General features: G+C 49.0%; 1 protein-coding gene across 1 annotated transcript; it reads left to right on the plus strand.

Annotated features, from left to right (window-relative positions):
* Nucleotides 1–1,164: 1,164 nt before the first annotated feature.
* LOC123756794 (mucin-17-like) lies at nt 1,165–18,739 on the plus strand. Its single transcript, XM_069329362.1, has 4 exons — nt 1,165–1,261; nt 3,702–3,950; nt 4,244–4,474; nt 17,487–18,739. Exons 1-4 carry the CDS (start codon nt 1,165–1,167, stop codon nt 18,737–18,739), a joined length of 1,830 nt encoding a protein of 609 aa, XP_069185463.1.
* Nucleotides 18,740–23,917: the final 5,178 nt, after the last annotated feature.

The following is a 23,917-nucleotide window of genomic DNA, read 5'->3' on the forward strand; positions in this document are numbered from 1 at the left end:
CTAGGTCAAAAAAGGACAACAATGGAAGTCTTTGCATCAAAAGCAGTACGAATATAGACCTCCAAGTTCACTAATACATAAGTTGTGCCGTGACACTTGCGACTAACAACTTAAGAATGGGAAAAGTGGCGATAGTGTTCTAAGAACCACATCAGTCTGAGCAATGGGGCGGAAATCCTTAGAAGATGGACTTAGAGAACCTGGTTTCCAAATAGGAAGAACAAAAGCCTCGAGTCAGTCCTCGAGGATTGACTGAGACTGAATTCTCCCAGATACGGTCATTTGTACATTATTCAGTAAATCCTGAAATATGCATGGAGGGAGCTGAAGAAGCATCTTATAATTAATGCCATTTGAGCCCGCTGCCAAAGAACCTCAGAGGGTCAGAGCAGACAGGAGTTTCGAGAGAGAAAAGAGATCATTATAGGGAAGATGAAGACGGGTGCGAAAGTCTAAGGAACGAGATTCAAGAAAGGGCCAACGAGTAAGAAAATCGGGAGGACGGTGAGAACTGGAGCTAACGGTTGAAAAGTGCGAACACGGTTCGGATGTAATCAACACCAGATCACCACGACAGAACCATGGAGATAAAGGACTGGCTAGACGTCTGGAACAAACTTACCCACTATCTTACGGATTTTCTTCCGGATCTGGGGCAGAGGAGTGTCAACGGTAATGGTGGAGACATAAGATTTCCAACTCTCTCGCTGAGCCGTACGTATGGCCCTATGGGCCACGGCACTCGCCTTCCGAAACGAAATAAAAGAATCAGGAGTCTGTTGGCGTCGGTATTTTTTCCAGGCACATTCCCTGATGCACTTCCTGTGCATCAGAGAACGCACTTCCGCGTGCCCCGGGAGGTAGACCGAGGAACAGAGCGGAGGGCAGCGTTGAATATGGTGTCATGAAAAAGGAGGAGGGCTTGAGGGAGAGGCAGATCAGAGAGGTCGGAATGAGTAGCAGGTAAGGTGAAGAGGTTCCAGTCAGCCTTGGTAAACTGCCACCTAGAGAAGGAGAGGGGAGGGTGGAGAGAGAAACAGGTGACAAGGATGGGGAAACGGTCACTGTTATGGAGGTCATCAAGAACCCGCCACGTGAAATCTAAATAAAGAGAAGACGAGCAGAAAGATAAAGACAGGAGAGGGTCCGAGTGCGGGAGTCAAAATGAGTGGCTTCACCAGAATTCAGAAGAGACATAGAAGAGAGAACAAAAAGTTAAAGAAGGCAGCTATGGGTAATTGTCAGAGCATCACCCCAGAGGGTATGCCGACAGTTAAAATCATCCAACAGGAGAACGAGGCTCCGGTAAGGAGACCAACAGGTGTTTAAGATCAGCAAGAGAAAGCGGGACATTTGGGGGGAGATAAATGAAGCAGTATACCATTTATTCACAATGATACGAACATTAGAGGAATGAACACACGGCTGTAAAAGAAGGGGGACAAAGGGTATATCATTACAGATAAGAGAACAGCAAAGTTAAGGGTCGCAACAAAAGTTGGGGAGGGGGGGGGGAGGAGAGAAAGTAAACACCATGGAAGTGACCAAGACGAGCACCAAGCATCGCCTCCTGGAGACAGACACAAAGCGGTGAAAACCGTGTGATCAGAAGTTGGAGTTCGTGGAAGTTGGCATAAAAGCTACGAATATTCCACTGAAGAAAAAACAGTCAAAAACAGAAATAACAGAAACATGGAGAAGAAAAAACTAAGGCAAAGAAGAACACTGCATACTAGGGAGGATCACATGAAGAACACTGCATACTAGGGAGGATCACATGAAGAACACTGCATACTAGGGAGGATCACATGAAGAACACTGCATACTAGGGAGGATCACATGAAGAACACTGCATACTAGGGAGGATCACATGAAGAACACTGCATACTAGGGAGGATCACATGAAGAACACTGCATACTAGGGAGGATCACATGAAGAACACTACATACTAGGGAGGATCACATGAAGAAGAACACTACATACTAGGGAGGATCACATGAAGAACACTACATACTAGGGAGGATCACATGAAGAACACTACATACTAGGGAGGATCACATGAAGAACACTGCATACTAGGGAGGATCACATGAAGAACACTACATACTAGGGAGGATCACATGAAGAACAACACTGCATACTAGGGAGGATCACATGTAGTGGCACCAGGGTTATGGGGAACAGGTCAATGTTGCCAAGGTTATTGAGTACAAGGTGCAGTAGGATGGGCCACAGGCATACTGACACATTCTGAATTTAATATCCTCTTGGCAGTCTTTGAGGTTCCTTCTTGAGGTTATCTTGAGATGATTTCGGGGCTTAGCGTCCCTGCGGCCCGGTCCTCGACCAAACCTCCTCCTTGTTACAGACCCCCAGGAAGCAGCCCGTAGCAGCTGTCTAACTACCAGGTACCTATTTTACTGCTAGGTGAAGAGAGGCATCAGGGTGAAGGAAACTGTGCCCATTTGTTTTCGCCTCCACCGGAGATCGAACCCGAAACCTAATTACTACGAAACCAAAGCGCTGTCCACTCAGCTGCCAGGCCCCTGCCCTATCACCAGTCGTGACATAGTGCCGGAGAAGAACTGTGCCAGTGTTGGCACTTAACTGCGCATTTATGGAGATCCGAACTGGGATCTCACCAGTGCAAGACAACAAAGCCAGGCTGTTGACCACCTCTTCGGATGGGATGGCACCTACACATGTTCCAGTCTGGATGGGGTTAAAAGTGACAAAAATATCCACTGAATCAACTAGGTGGTTTATGGATGAATAAATCCTCAGGACGTGTACAAGCAATGTGACAAAAATCAAAACACTTAGTCCACTTAGCAGGATCAAACAAATCCTGAAACGTAGTAGATTGGAAAGGAATCATGCGCATGCGAGTGCAGAGGTGACGGCGCTGAGCACCCCTAGTAAGAGAGGGGGTAAAACACACTGTTGTTACAACGAGAGACATAGCCACTCCAGGGATGAGGTGGTCACCACTGGCGGCTTGGGGGGTCAATCCCACCACAGAGGTGGGAGGGAAGCAGAGAGAGAGGTAGTTGGGAAAGTGAGCAAAGTAGCTAAGTCTGGGCCCAATGTAATGGGGGATACAGCTGGGGGCCTTTCATCACAGTCAGATTCGGAGCCTCGTTACCCACCCTATGAGTTTGAAAAGTTAAATTAAGGTTAGAAGTGGGCACAGAACGATCAAGAAAAAATTTCATCCATGACTAAGCCACTAGACCCACCATGGAGCCACAATTAGATGACCGGGAACCCGACAAGACGGCCGCCCCCCCAGGGGTGCATCATGGATATAAAACCCCGCAATCGTCACTTCAGAACCATCAGTCGGTCGAGATCAGTTCAGTACCGAAGGTAAACTTTGACATACAAGCTTCCCCCTCGCTGGAACAAGTGAGGTACTCCAGTTCTATGGGCAGACGAGAGTGCCGTCTCAACTCGCCCTCCATCACACCATATGAAGCCAAACAACAAAAATAAAATATTTGAGATCAGAACCAAGTCATCAGGAAGCTGCATCTAGAAAGTAGAAGTGGAGAAGGAAAAAAAGAAATGAGGAAGAGATAAAGGTATTGAGTAAATATCTATTAGTAAAGAAGTATTAGTAAAGTATTGCTAGTAAAGTCTTAGAGTATTAGTAAAGAAGGTTACAGGAGCACAAGGCTCTCAGAACACATTCCACCAGCCGCCCACCAAGACCCTTCACACCCACCAAGATCCTTCACACCCACCAAGATCCTTCACACCCACCAAGATCCTTCACGCCCACCAAGATCCTTCACGCCCACCAAGATCCTTCACGCGCAGCAAGATCCTTCATGCCCACCAAGATCCTTCACGCGCACCAAGATCCTTCACGCCCACCAAGATCCTTCACGCCCACCAAGACCCTTCACGCCCACCAAGACCCTTCACACCCACAACGGGCTGGACAGCGAGACAATTTAATTTGAAAAAAAAAATGAAGTCAAAACCAAGAATACAATAGTTCTGCCATTTCATAAAAATTTCAATGAAATTCCTAAGTTACTAAAACAATTTAATGTCAATATCGCATTTAAGAATCTTGATATAATAAAAATATATATTACAAATTCCTCCCAGGTAAGTAAGTAATTATCAAAAGGCCCCAAGCCGGGAAGGCAATGTAGCTTCCTCCCAGGTAGTTACAATGGAGGTGTGTGTGTAAAGATCCATGTAATGATTGCAATATGTTTGGTCAAACAGGTAAACATCTTGGCCAGAGAATAAAAGAACATAAATATAGTATAAGAACAGGTCAAGAGTCCAATGCATTGTTTGTTGACTTAAGAGATTGTAATCATTCAATTGACTGGACTAATTCATGCAAGATTGTTGAGTGTAAATCAGTTACTGAAAGAAATATTATTGAATCTTCATTTATATCAAGTAGTGAATTACATAATATTAGAGTAAGTCCTGATAGCTTTATAATTGGTAAGAAATGTAATGGTTATAATATTACGTAAAGAATAATTATATGTAGTACATTCTAACAAATGGGGAATTCCCATTTAATCATCCCACCTTTTGTTTATGGCACTTAATGTACTCAGGTGTAGTGGGGGTATATAGTCTCAAACCCTCCTGGCTTCTCCATCTGTATTCCTTCATAATGTGTAAACACAAAAACCTTCAGAATTTTCATTTCATTTCCCTAGTTTGTACTTACCCTAAAGAGTATTCATGTCGGAGTAGTCATGATCACCTTACTTTAAAGAAACAAAAGAAGTTGCTGTGACGGTTGCAAGAATGATGACAGGTTGGATAACAAACTTCCGAAGAAGAGATGACACGCCAATGATGATACTTTAAGGCACTAGTGCTCTCTACAGTGGAATACTGTTGCACACTAACAGCCTCATTCAGAGCTGGAGAAATTGCTGACCTGCAAAGATCGTGCAAAGATCTTTTACTGCTAGAATCCACTGAACAAAACATGTAAATTATTGGGACTGTCTAAAACTCTCCCTAAATTTATATTCCCTAGATCGCAGGTAGGATAGATACATAATAATTTACACTTGGGAAATATTAGCGGGACTGGTTCCAAATCTGCCCACGGAAACACCACCACATGAGACCAGGAGGCATGGCAGGATGTGCACAACAGCCCCACTGAAGAGCAGAGGTGCAATTGGCACGCTGAGAGAGAACTCTATCACCATCAGAGGCCCCGACACTTTTCAATTCTTCCTGTACACATAACTGGCCGACCCCTCACAGTGTTCAAGAGCACCTTCGAAGGATACCTGATCAACCAGGCTGTGACTCATACGTCAGACTGCGAGCAGCCCCAACGAACAGTCTAGTTTATCACACCATCATCCTGAACGCATTGTCAGAGATCGGGCCGTGGGGACGTTGATCCTAGGAATCAACACATAGGGCATTGTGTGTAAAATTTATTGTTTTATATTGTTCAGTTGGAGAGGTTGTTGTGTGGTGTGAGTATTGTGTATCTTGCCCCATACATCTCCTGCTTTAATGGCACTGACGGCGGCTATGCTAGCAGTCATGTGCTTGTTTCTCTAATATTTTGTGCCCAGCTGTACTTACTTTAGCTGGGGTGTGTTGTGTGCCCAGCTGTACTAAGTTAGGGTGTGTTGTGTGCCCAGCTGTACTAAGTTAGGGTGTGTTGTGTGCCCAGCTGTACTTACTGAGTTAGGGTGTGTTGTGTGCCCAGCTGTACTTACTGAGTTAGGGTGTGTTGTGTGCCCAGCTGTACTAAGTTAGGGTGTGTTGTGTGCCTAGCTGTACTTACTAAGTTAGGGTGTGTTGTGTGCCCAGCTGTACTTACTTTAGCTGGGGTGTGTTGTGTGCCCAGCTGTACTAAGTTAGGGTGTGTTGTGTGCCCAGCTGTACTAAGTTAGGGTGTGTTGTGTGCCCAGCTGTACTTACTGAGTTAGGGTGTGTTGTGTGCCCAGCTGTACTTACTGAGTTAGGGTGTGTTGTGTGCCCAGCTGTACTTACTGAGTTAGGGTGTGTTGTGTGCCCAGCTGTACTAAGTTAGGGTGTGTTGTGTGCCCAGCTGTACTAAGTTAGGGTGTGTTGTGTGCCCAGCTGTACTAAGTTAGGGTGTGTTGTGTGCCCAGCTGTACTTACTAAGTTAGGGTGTGTTGTGTGCCCAGCTGTACTTACTGAGTTAGGGTGTGTTGTGTGCCCAGCTGTACTAAGTTAGGGTGTGTTGTGTGCCCAGCTGTACTAAGTTAGGGTGTGTTGTGTGCCCAGCTGTACTTACTAAGTTAGGGTGTGTTGTGTGCCCAGCTGTACTTACTGAGTTAGGGTGTGTTGTGTGCCCAGCTGTACTTACTGAGTTAGGGTGTGTTGTGTGCCCAGCTGTACTTACTGAGTTAGGGTGTGTTGTGTGCCCAGCTGTACTTACTTTAGCTGGGGTGTGTTGTGTGCCCAGCTGTACTAAGTTAGGGTGTGTTGTGTGCCCAGCTGTACTAAGTTAGGGTGTGTTGTGTGCCCAGCTGTACTTACTGAGTTAGGGTGTGTTGTGTGCCCAGCTGTACTTACTGAGTTAGGGTGTGTTGTGTGCCCAGCTGTACTTACTGAGTTAGGGTGTGTTGTGTGCCCAGCTGTACTAAGTTAGGGTGTGTTGTGTGCCCAGCTGTACTAAGTTAGGGTGTGTTGTGTGCCCAGCTGTACTAAGTTAGGGTGTGTTGTGTGCCCAGCTGTACTTACTAAGTTAGGGTGTGTTGTGTGCCCAGCTGTACTTACTGAGTTAGGGTGTGTTGTGTGCCCAGCTGTACTAAGTTAGGGTGTGTTGTGTGCCCAGCTGTACTAAGTTAGGGTGTGTTGTGTGCCCAGCTGTACTTACTAAGTTAGGGTGTGTTGTGTGCCCAGCTGTACTTACTGAGTTAGGGTGTGTTGTGTGCCCAGCTGTACTTACTGAGTTAGGGTGTGTTGTGTGCCCAGCTGTACTTACTGAGTTAGGGTGTGTTGTGTGCCCAGCTGTACTTACTGAGTTAGGGTGTGTTGTGTGCCCAGCTGTACTTACTGAGTTAGGGTGTGTTGTGTGCCCAGCTGTACTTACTAAGTTAGGGTGTGTTGTGTGCCCAGCTGTACTTACTGAGTTAGGGTGTGTTGTGTGCCCAGCTGTACTTACTGAGTTAGGGTGTGTTGTGTACCCAGCTGTACTTACTGAGTTAGGGTGTGTTGTGTGCCTAGCTGTACTTACTGAGTTAGGGTGTGTTGTGTGCCCAGCTGTATTTACTGAGTTAGGGTGTGTTGTGTGCCCAGCTGTACTTACTGAGTTAGGGTGTGTTGTGTACCCAGCTGTACTTACTGAGTTAGGGTGTGTTGTGTGCCTAGCTGTACTTACTGAGTTAGGGTGTGTTGTGTGCCTAGCTGTACTTACTAAGTTAGGGTGTGTTGTGTGCCTAGCTGTACTTACTGAGTTAGGGTGTGTTGTGTGCCTAGCTGTACTTACTGAGTTAGGGTGTGTTGTGTGCCTAGCTGTACTTACTGAGTTAGGGTGTGTTGTGTGCCCAGCTGTACTAAGTTAGGGTGTGTTGTGTGCCCAGCTGTACTTACTGAGTTAGGGTGTGTTGTGTGCCCAGCTGTACTAAGTTAGGGTGTGTTGTGTGCCTAGCTGTACTTACTAAGTTAGGGTGTGTTGTGTGCCTAGCTGTACTTACTGAGTTAGGGTGTGTTGTGTGCCTAGCTGTACTTACTGAGTTAGGGTGTGTTGTGTCCCCAGCTGTACTTACTGAGTTAGGGTGTGTTGTGTGCCTAGCTGTACTTACTGAGTTAGGGTGTGTTGTGTGCCTAGCTGTACTTACTGAGTTAGGGTGTGTTGTGTGCCCAGCTGTACTAAGTTAGGGTGTGTTGTGTGCCCAGCTGTACTTACTGAGTTAGGGTGTGTTGTGTGCCCAGCTGTACTAAGTTAGGGTGTGTTGTGTGCCTAGCTGTACTTACTAAGTTAGGGTGTGTTGTGTGCCTAGCTGTACTTACTGAGTTAGGGTGTGTTGTGTGCCTAGCTGTACTTACTGAGTTAGGGTGTGTTGTGTCCCCAGCTGTACTTACTGAGTTAGGGTGTGTTGTGTACCCAGCTGTACTTACTGAGTTAGGGTGTGTTGTGTGCCCAGCTGTACTTACTGAGTTAGGGTGTGTTGTGTGCCCAGCTGTACTTACTGAGTTAGGGTGTGTTGTGTGCCCAGCTGTACTTACTGAGTTAGGGTGTGTTGTGTGCCCAGCTGTACTTACTAAGTTAGGGTGTGTTGTGTGCCCAGCTGTACTAAGTTAGGGTGTGTTGTGTGCCTAGCTGTACTTACTAAGTTAGGGTGTGTTGTGTGCCTAGCTGTACTTACTGAGTTAGGGTGTGTTGTGTGCCCAGCTGTACTTACTGAGTTAGGGTGTGTTGTGTGCCCAGCTGTACTTACTGAGTTAGGGTGTGTTGTGTGCCCAGCTGTACTTACTGAGTTAGGGTGTGTTGTGTGCCCAGCTGTACTAAGTTAGGGTGTGTTGTGTGCCTAGCTGTACTTACTAAGTTAGGGTGTGTTGTGTGCCCAGCTGTACTTACTGAGTTAGGGTGTGTTGTGTGCCCAGCTGTACTTACTGAGTTAGGGTGTGTTGTGTGCCCAGCTGTACTAAGTTAGGGTGTGTTGTGTGCCTAGCTGTACTTACTAAGTTAGGGTGTGTTGTGTGCCCAGCTGTACTTACTAAGTTAGGGTGTGTTGTGTGCCTAGCTGCGTACTTAGCTACAATGTTGTGTAACTGCCAGTGTTCGTGTTTGTGTATGTAATTGTTGTGTGTTTTTGCTACACATTTTCATGTACTTTATTCGGACGTGTTTACTCCGGTGATTATAACGCTGCTAAAACTGTGTTGTGTTCCCGTTAAGGGGCTGTGTGATATATCTATCTATCTATCTATCTATCTATCTCTCTCTCTCTCTCTCTCTCTGGAACTATGTTGTGTAGTATTTCATTTGTAAATATTATTATTTTGTAAGCATATATAAGAAGATAGTTAATATGGGTTGGGAGTGTTCTGGAGAGGGGGGGGGGGGCAGGGGAAACGGGGGTTACAGGAAGGGCTTTGGGTAAGGGTGGGAAGGAGGGTTGGGACTGGGTGTGGTGGGGGGGTCAAGGAGTGCTTGGGGTAGGGAGGGTTTCAATGTGGGTGGAAGGAGCTCTGGGGTTTGCGGGACTGTTTGTGGAGGGTTGCCCACTCCCATCTAGGATTATTGGTTTTGGCAGCGAGGCTTCTTTTTTGGTCTTGTTCTTGAGTACAGTCTTCGTCAGTCGATCTCTGTTCTCGGGGTACCAGCCTAGCCTGTGTGTGTAATTACCTAAGTGTAATTACCTAAGTGTAGTTACAGGATGAGAGCTACGCTCGTGGTGTCCCGTCTTCCCAGCACTCTTTGTCATATAACGCTTTGAAACTACTGACGGTCTTGGCCTCCACCACCTTCTGTGTGTGTGTGTGTGTGTGTGTGTGTGTGTGTGCGTGTGTGTGTGTGTAATCACCTATTTGTGCTTGCGGGAGTTGAGCTCTGGCTCTTTGGTCCCGCCTCTCAACCGTCAATCAACAGGTGTACAGGTTTCTGAGCCTATTGGGCTCTATCATATCTACACTTGAAACTGTGTATGGAGTCAGCCTCCACCATATCACTTCCTAGTGCATTCCATTTGTCAACCACTCTGACACTAAAATAGTTCTTTCTAATATCTCTGTGGCTCATTTGGGCACTCAGTTTCCACCTGTGTCCCCTTGTGCGTGTGCCCCTTGTGTTAAATAGCATGCCCTTATCTATCCTATCAATTCCTTTAAGAATCTTGGATGTGGTGATCATATCCACCCTAACTCTTCTGTCTTTCAGCGACGTGAGGTGTAACACCCGTAGTCTCTCTTCGTAGCTCATACCTCTCAGCTCGGGTACTAGTCTGGTGGCAAACTTTTGAATCTTCTCCAGTTAAGTCTTATGCTTGACTAGATATGGATTCCCTGCTGGAGCTGCATACTCCAGGATTGGTCTGACATATGTGGTATACAAAGTTCTGAATGATTCCTTACACAAGTTTCTAAATGCCGTTCTTATGTTGGTCAACCTGACATATGCCGCTGATGTTATCCTCTTGATATGGGCTGCAGGGGAAAGGTCTGGCGTGATATCAACCCCCAGGTCTTTCTCTCTGACTCTTGAAGAATTTCATCTCCTAAATGATACCTTGTATCTGTTCTCTTGCTCCCTACACCTAACCTCATTACATTACATTTGCTGGGGTTAAACTCTAACAATCACTTGTTCGACTATTCCTTCAGTTTGTCTAAGTCTTCTTGAAGCCCCAAGCAGTCCTCCTCTGTCTTAATCCTTTTTATAATTTTGGCGTCGTCAGCAAACATTGAGAGAAATGAGTCTATACCCTCTGGGAGATCATTTACGTATATCAGAAACAAGATAGGACTCAGTACAGAGCCCTGTGGGACTCCACTGGTGACTTCACGCCAATCTGAGGTCTCACCCCTCACCGTAACTCTCTGCTTCCTATTGCTTAGGTACTCCCTTATCCACTGGAGCACCTTACCAGCTACACCTGCCTGTCTCTCCAGCTTATGTACCAGCCTCTTATGCGGTACTGTGTCAAAGGCTTTCCGACAGTCCAAGAGAATGCAGTCCGCCTTCTCTTTCTTGCTTAATCTTTGTCACCTGGTCGTAGAAGTCTATTAAGCCAGTCAGGCAAGAATTACCCTCCCTGAACCCATGTTGGCGATTTGTCACGAAGTCCCTTCTCTCCAGATGTGTTACCAGGTTTTTTCTCACGATCTTCTCCATCACCTTGCATGGTATACAAGTTAAGGACACTGGCCTGTAGTTCAGTGCCTCTTGTCTGTCACCTTTTTTGTATATTGGGACCACATTCGCCGTCTTCCATATTTCTGGTAGGTCTCCCGTCTCCAGTGACCTACTATACACTATGGAGAGTGGCAAGCAGAGTGCCTCTGCACACTCTTTCAATACCCCATGGTGAAATCCCGTCTAGACCAGCAGCCTCTCTCACATCCAGATCCAGCAGGTGTCTCTTGACCTCCTCTCTCGTAATTTCGAACCCTTCCAAGGCCGCCTGGTTTACTGCCCTCCTCTCCTAGCACAGTGACCCCACCTTGTTCTATTGTGAAGACCTCCTGGAACCTCTTGTTGAGTTCTTCCCACACCTCTTTGTCATTCTCTGTATACCTGTCTTCACCTGTTCTAAGTTTCAATGCCTGTTCTTTCACTGTTGTTTTCCTCCTGATGTGACTGTGGAGTAGTTTTGGTTCGGTCTTGGCTTTGCTTGCTATATCATTTTCATTAATTTTCTCTGCTTCTCTTCTCACACTGACATACTCATTCCTGGTTCTCTGGTATCTCTCTCTACTTTCTGGTGTTCTGTTATTCCGGAAGTTCCTCCACGCCCTTTTGTTCAGTACCTTTGCTTCCATACATGCCCTATTAAACCATAGATTTTTTATTTGCTTCTCGGATTTTTCCTTTTGTGCCGGAATGAACCTGTTTACTGCCTCCTGACACTTTTGGGTGACATAGTCCATCATGTCTTGTTCCGACTTAGCTCTGAGGTCTGTGTCCCATGGTATATCCCTTAGGAAACTTCTCATCTCCTCATAATTTCCCTCTCAGTATGCAAGCCGTTTTTTCCCTAGTTCTTTTTGGGGGAGATAATTCCTAGCTCTACCAGGTACTCAAAGATGAATACACTGTGATAATCATTCCCAAAGGCGCTTCCAACCTAACTTCCCTTCTCTTCCACTCATTTAGGGTAAATATCAGATCAAGCATTGCTGGTTCATCTTCCCCTCTCATTCTTGTCGGTCCATTGATGTGTTGACTTAGAAAGTTTCTTGTTGCCACGTCCAGCAGCTTAGCTCTCCATGTGTCCGGACCTCCATGTGAATCTCCGTTCTCCCAGTCTATCTTCCCATGGTTGAAGTCTCCCATGATTAGTAGTCTGGATTCACTCCTGCTAGCCACAGATGCTGCTCTGTTATGTTAATGGTGGCCATGTAGTTTCTATCATATTCAATTCCCATGTTTCTATCATGGGTCTTCTGTCATTTGGTGGTGGATTATATATGACTACTACTATAATTTTTTGTCCTCCAGTTGCTATGGTACCTGTTATGTACTCACTAAAAACTTCACAGCCCTGAATAACCATCTCAAAATCCCAGCCTTTTCTTACCAGCAGAGCTACACCACCACGTCCTCTTCCTTCTCTCTCTTTTTTCCATGGATTAGTAGTCTGGATAATAGTAGTCACACAGTAGTCACAGTAGGTGACTACTGTGTTAGTCACCTACTGTGGACTAACACAGTAGTCCTGTGTAAACACTGCATTTGTTATGGTTTTCGTTAGCTTTGTTTCTGTGAGTGCTATTATGTCTGGGTTTCTTCTAGTACCCATTCACCAAGTTCATTTGCTTTATTTGTAATCCCATCTATGTTAGTGTACATTGCCTTGAGGCTCACTTTCTTCTGTCCCTCATGTCCCCTTCTTGGTGAGTGTTCTGTTGATGGGGGGGGGGGGAATGTTCCATGGGTGTGAGGACTTGTGAGGTGGATAACAGGGTCTCAGAGGATACTGGGGTGAGGGGTCAAGTGAAGGGGGACAGGGAGGGTATGGGATGAAGTGGGAGGACAGCAAGGAAAAGGGGGGAGGGGGGAACATGGTGAGAGGAGGGGAGGGGTAGCTGGGTGGGAATGGGAGGAATCCAGTAACACCCCTCTGGTGTTACTGGAGTGATGGTTCTGGGTTCCCCCCTCACTTCTAAGGATGTGTTGGGGCTGTGTTTTCTTGGCTTTCTTCTCTGGCCCTGTGCTTCTTCATTGCTTCTACCGCCATGGCTGTGTGTGTGCGTGTGCGTGTGTGTGTGCGCGCGCGCGCGCATGCGAGCTGGCGACTAGAGCACTGGTTGGTGATGAGGTTCAGAAATTAGCATACCATCTCTCCAAGTTGTCTCTACTCATCTTTGAGTACCCGATAGAGCTAAGATTTATCTCCCCAAAAAAAGAACTACGGAAAAACAAGGCTGGCACACCGAAAGGGAAATTATGAGAAGAGAAAGAAGAGAAGTTTCCCAAGTGATATTCCATGGGACATAGAGCTACTAGCTAGCTATATATATATATATATATATATATATATATATATATATATATATATATATGTGTGTGTGTGTGTGTGTGTGTGTGTGTGTGTGTGTGTGTGTGTGTGTGTGTGTATTCACCTATTTGTGCTTGCGGGGGTTGAGCTCTGGCTCTTTGGTCCCGCCTCTCAACCGTCAATCAACAGGTGTACAGGTTCCTGAGCCTACTGGGCTCTATCATATCTACACTTGAAGCTGTGCATGGAGTCAGCCTCCACCACATCACTTCCTAGTGTGTGTATAACAAAAAATAAAATAAATAAATACTTTATATACCGCTGTGCTATATATAAAGTCCAATCCTTTGTCATCATTAACTTGTATGATGAATAACCATAATTTGAAGACTTTCTCCAATTACCCTTCAATTCATCCCCGGGGAACACACAGGATCCTCCCCCTTACACAAATTTCTATGGAAAGACATTCCAAAGAAACATTTTTATCTTGTAGAGTGGATTTAAATTTCAAATTGCAATATCCATAAATATTCTTGTGAGTTCCCGAGAGGATTATTAACTCGGGGAAGGTGTGGGTGGTGTTGGCCCGTATGGCCGGGCGCGGTAAGGGCGAGAGTCGTCAGCAAGGCGCCCGTGCGGCCTGCGCCTCTCTGGCCGTAACGGAATACGTCAGTGCCTGAGTGCTTGCGATGGCGGGAAAGGAAGCAATATTAGTTTTATTAATGTTTCTTGAGTTTTCTTGTTACTGGCGTCTTTGTTGCGTCCCCTCGCTCTTCTTCACTCACCCCCCCCCTTCCCCCCCTCCTCTCCTACCCTCTCCCCTCCCCAGCACACCCCCCCCTCCCCCCCTCCTCTCCTACCCTCTCCCCTCCCCAGCACCCCCCCCCCCTCCCACCATCTCTCCTGAAGACGATTCCCCTCTTTATATTCCCACACATCTTTCCCCCCAGACGCGCTAACACGCTGCTCGACTGTCTCTGTCTGTCTGTCTGTCTGTGTCTGTCTGTCATAGACGTAATGGGCAATTAGATATAATTTTGTACTACATTCACTTTATAATCCGACACAAAATAAAGCTATAATCGCGGACTAATATATAACATATATGTACTATAGTCGGCCTCAGATTGCATGTATTAGGCCAAAAATGGTTAGGCTTTATCAGCAACACACACAAAACCTTCCCCCTGTGTGGCCAAAACCTTCCCCCTGTGTGGCCAAAACCTTCCCCCTGTGTGGCCAAAACCTTCCCCCTGTGTGGCCAAAACCTTCCCCCTGTGTGGCCAAAACCTTCCCCCTGTGTGGCCAAAACCTTCCCCCTGTGTGGCCAAAACCTTCCCCCTGTGTGGCCAAAACCTTCCCCCTGTGTGGCCAAAACCTTCCCCCTGTGTGGCCAAAACCTTCCCCCTGTGTGGCCAAAACCTTCCCCCTGTGTGGCCAAAACCTTCCCCCGTGTGGCCAAAACCTTCCCCCTGTGTGGCCAAAAACCTTCCCCCGTGTGGCCAAAACCTTCCCCCGTGTGGCCAAAACCTTCCCCTGTGTGGCCAAAACCTTCCCCCTGTGTGGCCAAAACCTTCCCCCTGTGTGGCCAAAACCTTCCCCTGTGTGGCCAAAACCTTCCCCTGTGTGGCCAAAACCTTCCCCCTGTGTGGCCAAAACCTTCCCCTGTGTGGCCAAAACCTTCCCCCTGTGTGGCCAAAACCTTCCCCCTGTGTGGCCAAAACCTTCCCCCGTGTGGCCAAAACCTTCCCCCTGTGTGGCCAAAACCTTCCCCCGTGTGGCCAAAACCTTCCCCCGTGTGGCCAAAACCTTCCCCCGTGTGGCCAAAACCTTCCCCCGTGTGGCCAAAACCTTCCCCCGTGTGGCCAAAACCTTCCCCCGTGTGGCCAAAACCTTCCCCCTGTGTGGCCAAAACCTTCCCCCTGTGTGGCCAAAACCTTCCCCCGTGTGGCCAAAACCTTCCCCCTGTGTGGCCAAAACCTTCCCCCTGTGTGGCCAAAACCTTCCCCCTGTGTGGCCAAAACCTTCCCCCGTGTGGCCAAAACCTTCCCCCGTGTGGCCAAAACCTTCCCCCGTGTGGCCAAAACCTTCCCCCGTGTGGCCAAAACCTTCCCCCGTGTGGCCAAAACCTTCCCCCGTGTGGCCAAAACCTTCCCCCGTGTGGCCAAAACCTTCCCCCGTGTGGCCAAAACCTTCCCCTGTGTGGCCAAAACCTTCCCCTGTGTGGCCAAAACTCAATTGCACCAAATTTTACTTTCTGATTCTCCAGTACGTCGATATATGTACGATAGTGCACATCGTTACCACATGTACAGGAGGACGGGGTGTACAGTACGTGTACACCTCCCACGGACACGTACACCGGCCGGCACGTCCCGGGAACGCTGACCTGTACAGGAAAGTACAGTTCCATTTATTTCATGTCTACTAAACACCAGTTACTGTGAACGGTTGTATACCGGACACTCATATATGGATACTGTTAGTTTAACCGTTGAGTACAACGGTCACCTACACTGTGTACAACAGTCACCCACACTGTGTACAACAGTCACCTACACTGTGTACAACGGTCACCTACACTGTGTACAACGGTCACCTACACTGTGTACAACAGTCACCTACACTGTGTACAACAGTCACCTACACTGTGTACAACAGTCACCTACACTGTGTACAACAGTCACCCACACTGTGTACAACAGTCACCCACACTGTGTACAACAGTCACCTACACTGTGTACAACAGTCACCCACACTGTGTACAACAGTCACCTACACTGTGTACAACAGTCACCTACACTGTGTACAACAGTCACCTACACTGTGTACAACAGTCACCTACACTGTGTACAACAGTCACCTACACTGTGTACAACAGTCACCCACACTGTGTACAACAGTCACCCACACTGTGTACAACAGTCACCCACACTGTGTACAACAGTCACCCACACTGTGTACAACAGTCACCCACACTGTGTACAACAGTCACCCACACTGTGTACAACAGTCACCCACACTGTGTACAACAGTCACCCACACTGTGTACAACAGTCACCCACACTGTGTTAGGGGCGTCATCAACACAATAAATTTATAAGATGCAACGGAAGAGAGACTGGCCAACAGTCACACCTTGCAACACATACACCTCATGTCTCTCACCTCCACCCCCATACCCAAAGACAGGGTCCAGGAAGCCACCCCATACCCAAAGACAGGGTCCAGGAAGCCACCCCATACCCAAAGACAGGGTCCAGGAAGCCACCCCATACCCAAAGACAGGGTCCAGGAAGCCACCCCATACCCAAAGACAGGGTCCAGGAAGCCACCCCCATACCCTAAGACAGGGTCCTGGAAGCCACCTCCATACCCTAAGACAGCGTCCTGGAAGCCACCTCCATACCCCAAGACACCGTCCAGGAAGCCACCTCCATAACCTAAGACACCGTCCTGGAAGCCTCCTTCTTACCCCAAGACACCGTCCAGGAAGCCACCTCCATACCCCTAGACACCGTCCAGGAAGCCACCTCCATACCCTAAGACAACGTCCTGGAAGCCACCTCCATACCCTAAGACAACGTCCTGGAAGCCACCTCCATACCCTAAGACAACGTCCTGGAAGCCACCTCCATACCCCAAGACACCGTCCAGGAAGCCACCTCCATACCCCAAGACACCGTCCAGGAAGCCACCTCCATACCCAAAGACAGGGTCCAGGAAGCCACCCCATACCCAAAGACAGGGTCCAGGAAGCCACCCCCATACCCTAAGACAGGGTCCTGGAAGCCACCTCCATACCCTAAGACAGCGTCCTGGAAGCCACCTCCATACCCAAAGACAGGGTCCATGAAGCCACCCCATACCCAAAGACAGGGTCCATGAAGCCACCCCATACCCAAAGACAGGGTCCAGGAAGCCACCTCCATACCCAAAGACAGGGTCCAGGAAGCCACCCCATACCCAAAGACAGGGTCCAGGAAGCCACCCCCATACCCTAAGACAGGGTCCTGGAAGCCACCTCCATACCCTAAGACAGCGTCCTGGAAGCCACCTCCATACCCAAAGACAGGGTCCATGAAGCCACCCCATACCCAAAGACAGGGTCCAGGAAGCCACCCCCATACCCTAAGACAGGGTCCTGGAAGCCACCTCCATACCCTAAGACAGCGTCCAGGAAGCCACCTCCATAACCTAAGACACCGTCCTGGAAGCCTCCTTCTTACCCCAAGACACCGTCCTGGAAGCCACCTCCATACCCCAAGACACCGTTTAGGAAGCCACCTCCATACCCTAAGACAACGTCCTGGAAGCCACCTCTATACCCTAAGACAACGTCCAGGAAGCCACCTCCATACCCCAAGACACCGTCCAGGAAGCCACCTCCATACCCCAAGACACCGTCCAGGAAGCCACCTCCATACCCCAAGACAACGTCCAGGAAGCCACCTCCATACCCCAAGACACCGTCCTGGAAGCCACCTCCATACCCCAAGACAACGTCCAGGAAGCCACCTCCATACCCCAAGACACCGTCCAGGAAGCCACCTCCATACCCCAAGACAACGTCCAGGAAGCCACCTCCATACCCCAAGACACCGTCCAGGAAGCCACCTCCATACCCCAAGACACCGTCCAGGAAGCCACCTCCATACCCCAAGACACCGTCCAGGAAGCCACTTCCATACCCCAAGACACCGTCCAGGAAGCCACCTCCATACCCCAAGACACCGTCCAGGAAGCCACCTCCATACCCCAAGACACCGTCCAGGAAGCCACCTCCATACCCCAAGACACCGTCCAGGAAGCCACCTCCATACCCCAAGACACCGTCCAGGAAGCCACCTCCATACCCCAAGACACCGTCCAGGAAGCCACCTCCATACCCCAAGACACCGTCCAGGAAGCCACCTCCATACCCCAAGACACCGTCCAGGAAGCCACCTCCATACCCCAAGACACCGTCCAGGAAGCCACCTCCATACCCCAAGACACCGTCCAGGAAGCCACCTTCACACCCCTAGACACCGTCCTGGAAGCCACCTCCATACCCCAAGACACCGTCCTGGAAGCCACCTCCATACCCCAAGACACCGTCCAGGAAGCCACCTCCATACCCCAAGACACCGTCCAGGAAGCCACCTCCATACCCCAAGACACCGTCCAGGAAGCCACCTCCATACCCCAAGACACCGTCCAGGAAGCCACCTCCATACCCCTAGACACCGTCCTGGAAGCCACCTCCATACCCCAAGACACCGTCCTGGAAGCCACCTCCATACCCCTAGACACCGTCCTGGAAGCCACCTCCATACCCCAAGACACCGTCCTGGAAGCCACTTCCATACCCCAAGACACCGTCCAGGAAGCCACCTCCATACCCCAAGACACCGTCCAGGAAGCCACCTCCATACCCCAAGACACCGTCCAGGAAGCCACCTCCATACCCCAAGACACCGTCCAGGAAGCCACCTCCATACCCCAAGACACCGTCCTGGAAGCCACTTCCATACCCCAAGACACCGTCCAGGAAGCCACCTCCATACCCCAAGACACCGTCCAGGAAGCCACCTCCATACCCTAAGACACCGTCCAGGAAGCCACCTCCATACCCCAAGACACCGTCCAGGAAGCCACCTCCATACCCTAAGACAACGTCCAGGAAGCCACCTCCATACCCCAAGACACCGTCCAGGAAGCCACCTCCATACCCCAAGACACCGTCCAGGATTAAGCCACCTCCATACCCCAAGACACCGTCCAGGAAGCCACCTCCATACCCCAAGACACCGTCCAGGAAGCCACCTCCATACCCCAAGACACCGTCCAGGAAGCCACCTCCATACCCCAAGACACCGTCCAGGAAGCCACCTCCATACCCCAAGACACCGTCCAGGAAGCCACCTCCATACCCCAAGACACCGTCCAGGAAGCCACCTCCATACCCCAAGACACCGTCCAGGAAGCCACCTCCATACCCCAAGACACCGTCCAGGAAGCCACCTCCACCTGTATATTAACGCTACAGAAAAAGACAGTCAAGGGTAGGGCAGGCGGAGACCAGGAGCTTGTACACAACCGGAAACACTGCTATACCTGTCCTCTCAAATAACACATTTCATTTTTAACGTCATAATCCACAACAGACAAAATATGCTTGTAAATCACAGCGGCTAACATCACGTTTTCTATGTGCCAGTCGTCGGCCAGGCCAGGCTAGGCTTTAGGTTCGAGCAATTGAGTACATCATTTTTCTGACGTTGTGGCAACGCCAGATGACGCGTAGAGGACACACACACTAGGTACCAGTTAAAATATAGCTGAAAAGTCGGGTCCTAGAACTAGATCCCGCTCACTACAGACCTAGTTAAGCAAATCCAGTCAACTTAAACACCCACCAACAGACCGACCCACCTACCTACCCATCCACCCACCCCATACCCACCTACCTACCCATCCACCCACCCCATACCCACCTACCTACCCATCCACCCACCCCATACCCACCTACCTACCCATCCACCCACCCCATACCCACCTACCAACCCTACCCAACTAAACGTAACTTTTCATTGCACTTTATATAATTATGTAAACGCCGCCTGTAACTCAGCATTACCATATTAACAATCCTTATAGAATTTTTAGTTTTGACTTTACCCGCTAGTTATTACCGGCGCTTCCAGCACCCCCCCCCCCATGGCTGGGGTCCTGACGTCTGTTGTTACTGTGACGTCTGTTGTTCCTGTGACGTCTGTTGTTACTGTGACGTCTGTTGTTACTGTGACGTTTGTTGTTACTGTGACGTCTGTTGTTACTGTGACGTCTGTTGTTACTGTGACGTCTGTTGTTCCTGTGACGTCTGTTGTTCCTGTGACGTCTGTTGTTCCTGTGACGTCTGTTGTTCCTGTGACGTCTGTTGTTACTGTGACGTCTGTTGTTACTGTGACGTCTGTTGTTCCTGTGACGTCTGTTGTTACTGTGACGTCTGTTGTTCCTGTGACGTCTGTTGTTCCTGTGACGTCTATTGTTCCTGTGACGTCTGTTGTTCCTGTGACGTCTATTGTTCCTGTGACGTCTATTGTTCCTGTGACGTCTGTTGTTCCTGTGACGTCTGTTGTTCCTGTGACGTCTATTGTTCCTGTGACGTCTATTGTTCCTGTGACGTCTATTTGGTCCTGTATTAATGGTCATATTTGCCAAACGATCATTAATGGTCACTTGTCAATCTCCGTGGCGCAGTGTTAAGACACTCGCCCCGTGCTTCACGAGCAATTTGGCCAGAGCTCGTATCCTTGCTGGTGATAATTACCTGGGCGCCAATCTTTAACTAGCCCGTCCTCATAAACAAAGGTCAAAGTCCATTCCATGCACCCGCCAAACCCCCCTTCCCCCCCCCCCCCCCCCCCCCCCCGTTCATGAACGATAAAAGGTCTACCCAACCCGTCATTGGACCAAGTAAGTAAGTAATTATCAAAAGAAGGCACCAAACCGGGAAGGCTATGTAGCACCATCAAATGCGCAAAATAATCAGAGGGCGCTAAATATCACCAAGGATGCCAATACGAGAACAAAAACGCATAAGGCGAACGATATCAAAAGTATCAGAGTCACCAGAATTCTATTGAGGGACAGGTGACCGCGAGGGACGGTCGGAAAGCAAGACACACGCTCGTCCTGGAAGTCAGGACATTCAAGAAGGACATGCACGACCGTAAGAGGGACAATGCAACTAGGACAATAAGGAGCAGGGCGGCGCTCCATCAAGTGACCATGGGTTAAGCGAGTATGGCCAATACGCAACCTCGCCAGAGCTGTTTCCCACCGCCTGTTACGGTGGAAGGAGGACGGCCACGAGGAAACACAACATTTAAGAGTACGTAGTTTGTTACCAGTAACAGACAACCAAGAAGCCTGCCAACGGATAAGGACGGAGGAATGGATAACCGGGTAAAAGTCGGAATACGGAATACCTTTACGAGAGATGGGACAAGAGCGGACAGCTTCCTTGGCAGCAGCATCCGCACGCTCATTTAAAGACACACCAATATCGCAGGGAACCCAACAAAACTCAACCAACTTAAATTTACTGTGAACAAGAAACAGCCAATGCTGGATCTCGACAACTACTGGATGAACCGGATTAAAGGACTCGAGAGCCATGAGGGCACTACGAGAGTCAACAACAACTACAAAGGAAGACTGACAACGAGAAAGCAGGAGACGAAGAGCATAGAGAATAGCATAAAGCTCCGCTGTAAAGATGCTAGTCTCCGGAGGTAAGCGATACATATAAGTGCGATCAGGAAAAACAACACAGTAGCCAACACCTTCCGCAGACTTAGACCCATCGGTGAAGGCAGAAACGGAGCGGGAGTGAGAAGAAAAGTGCTCAAGGAAAAGGCGTTTTAGAACCGTAGGAGGGGTAAAAGCTTTAGTGATGCAGGTCAAGGATGTACAAAACTGCGGAAGGGGGACTCTCCATGGGGGCAAAGAAGGAATAACACGAGGAGAAACATTAGAAACATGAATGGAAAGAGAATCCTGTAAGCGAGATAACCGGACAGAAAGAGGGAGGTGGTGAAGAGGAACAGGACCCGCAGGAGGGGTAAAAGTTAAAGCATTCAGAGGCGAGAGGAAGGATGTTGTAAGGACCGCGCTAGATAGCGAAGACAGTAGCGATCACGGCAGTCCTGGAGAGACAGGAAGCCAGTGTCAACATACAAGCTAAGGACGGGAGTCGAACGAAAGGCACCAAAACTGAGGCGCAACCCAGTATGGTGCAAAGCATCATGACGGCGAAGAGTAGAAGGAGAAGCAGACGAGTAAGCAGGGCAACCATAATCGAGCTTAGACAAGACAAGAGAGGAATATAAAGCAACGAGAGTGCGCCTATCCGCTCCCCAAGAAGTATGGGACAATACCCGAAGGAGGGAAAGGGCCTTAGAGCACTCAACACGGAGGTAAGAGATATGGGGAGACCAAGACAAACGAATGTCAAGCAATAACCCCAAAAGCTTCGCAGAATCTTTGTACTCAATGGGATGACCATAAAGTGACATAGAGGGACGAAGAACGACCCGTTTTCGAGTAAAAGACATGGCGCATATCTTAGAAGTAGAGAACTTGAAGCCATGATTGGTGGCCCAAGACGACACGGCATCAATCGCAAGTTGAAGCCGGCGCTGAAGGAGAGGCGAATCATCACCCTGACAGCAAACGGTAAGATCATCGACATAAAGAGCGGATAAGACACCTGAAGGAAGAGAGGAAAGAAGACCATTGAGGGCAATCAGAAAAAGAGTAGTGCTCAGAACACTACCCTGGGGCACACCTTCGTATTGCTGAAAAGAGGCAGAGAGAGCGGTACCAAGCCGCACCCGAAAGGAAGCTGCGGAGAAAGAGAGGGAGATGACCACGAAGGCCAAAAGAATGAAGCTGGGATAGAATATGATATCGCCAAGTGGTGCCGTAAGCCTTTTCCAGGTCAAAAAGGACGGCAACAACAGGTCCTCGCAGCAAAAGCAGTACGAATATAGACCTCCAAGTTCACCAGGACATCTGTCGTGCTGCGGCACTTGCGGAAACATAATTGAGAAGGGGAGAGGAGGTGATGGTGTTCCAGGAACCACATCAGACGAACGTTAACCATACGTGCAAAGAGTTTGCAGACACAACTTGTGAGGGCAATAGGGCGAAAGTCCTTAGGAGAAGTTCCCAGAGACCCTGGTTTGCGAATAGGGAGGACAATGGCATCGAGCCAGTCCTCAGGGACTGACGACGAATCCCAGATCCGATTATACAGACTCAGTAAATACTGAGACGTGCACAGAGGGAGATGGCAAAGCATCTCGTAATGAATACCATCGGAGCCCGCCGCCATAGAACCGCAGAGGGCCAGGGCAGAACGAAGTTCAGAGACAGAGAAGGGATCGTTATAGGAAAGTCGAAGACGAGTGCAGAAATCTAAAGGACGAGACTCAAGGACAGGTTTACGAAGAAGGAAAGATTGGGGAAGATGGAGACCAGCGCTATCAGAAGAAAAGTGGGAACCCAGTTCGGTAGCGACCTGCAACGGGACATTCACAAGAGTACCACGGAGGTGAAGGACCGGTGAAACATCGGGAACGAACTTAACCGCTATCTTGCGAATACGCTTCCAGATTTGTGGCAGGGGAGTTTCGGAGGTAATTGTGGAGACATAAGATGCCCAACATTCACGTGTAGCCATACGGATGGCCCTACGGGCCACCGCACTCGCTCTCCAAAAGAAAAGAAAAGAATCGGCCGTCTGCCGACGGCGATGCCTCTGCCAGGCTGCACGCTTACAGCGGACAGCCCGAGCACAGTCCGCATTCCACCAGGGAACGCACTTCCGTGGACCCGAGAGGAAGAGCGAGGAATAGAGCGGAGGGCAGCGTCGAAGACAGTGTCATGAAAAAGGAGGAGAGCGCGATGGAGAGGCAGAAGGGAGAGGTCAGAGAGAGCAGCACTGAGGGTAAATAGGTTCCAGTCCGCTCTAGCAAACTGCCACCTAGGGAAGGAGAGGGAAGGTCGAAAAGAAAAAAAGGAAATAAGGATGGGGAAATGGTCACTTCCATGGAGGTCATCAAGAGCCTGACATGTGAAATCTAAGTAAAGAGAAGAAGAGCAGAGAGAAAGATCAAGACAGGAAAGGGTGCGAGTCCGAGAGTCCAAATGAGTGGGCTCACCAGAATTCAGAAGAGACAGGGAAGAAGAGAGGATAAACGGCTCAAGAAGG

This window comes from Procambarus clarkii, chromosome 22, assembly GCF_040958095.1.
Source record: "Procambarus clarkii isolate CNS0578487 chromosome 22, FALCON_Pclarkii_2.0, whole genome shotgun sequence".
Lineage (NCBI taxonomy): Eukaryota > Metazoa > Arthropoda > Malacostraca > Decapoda > Cambaridae > Procambarus > Procambarus clarkii.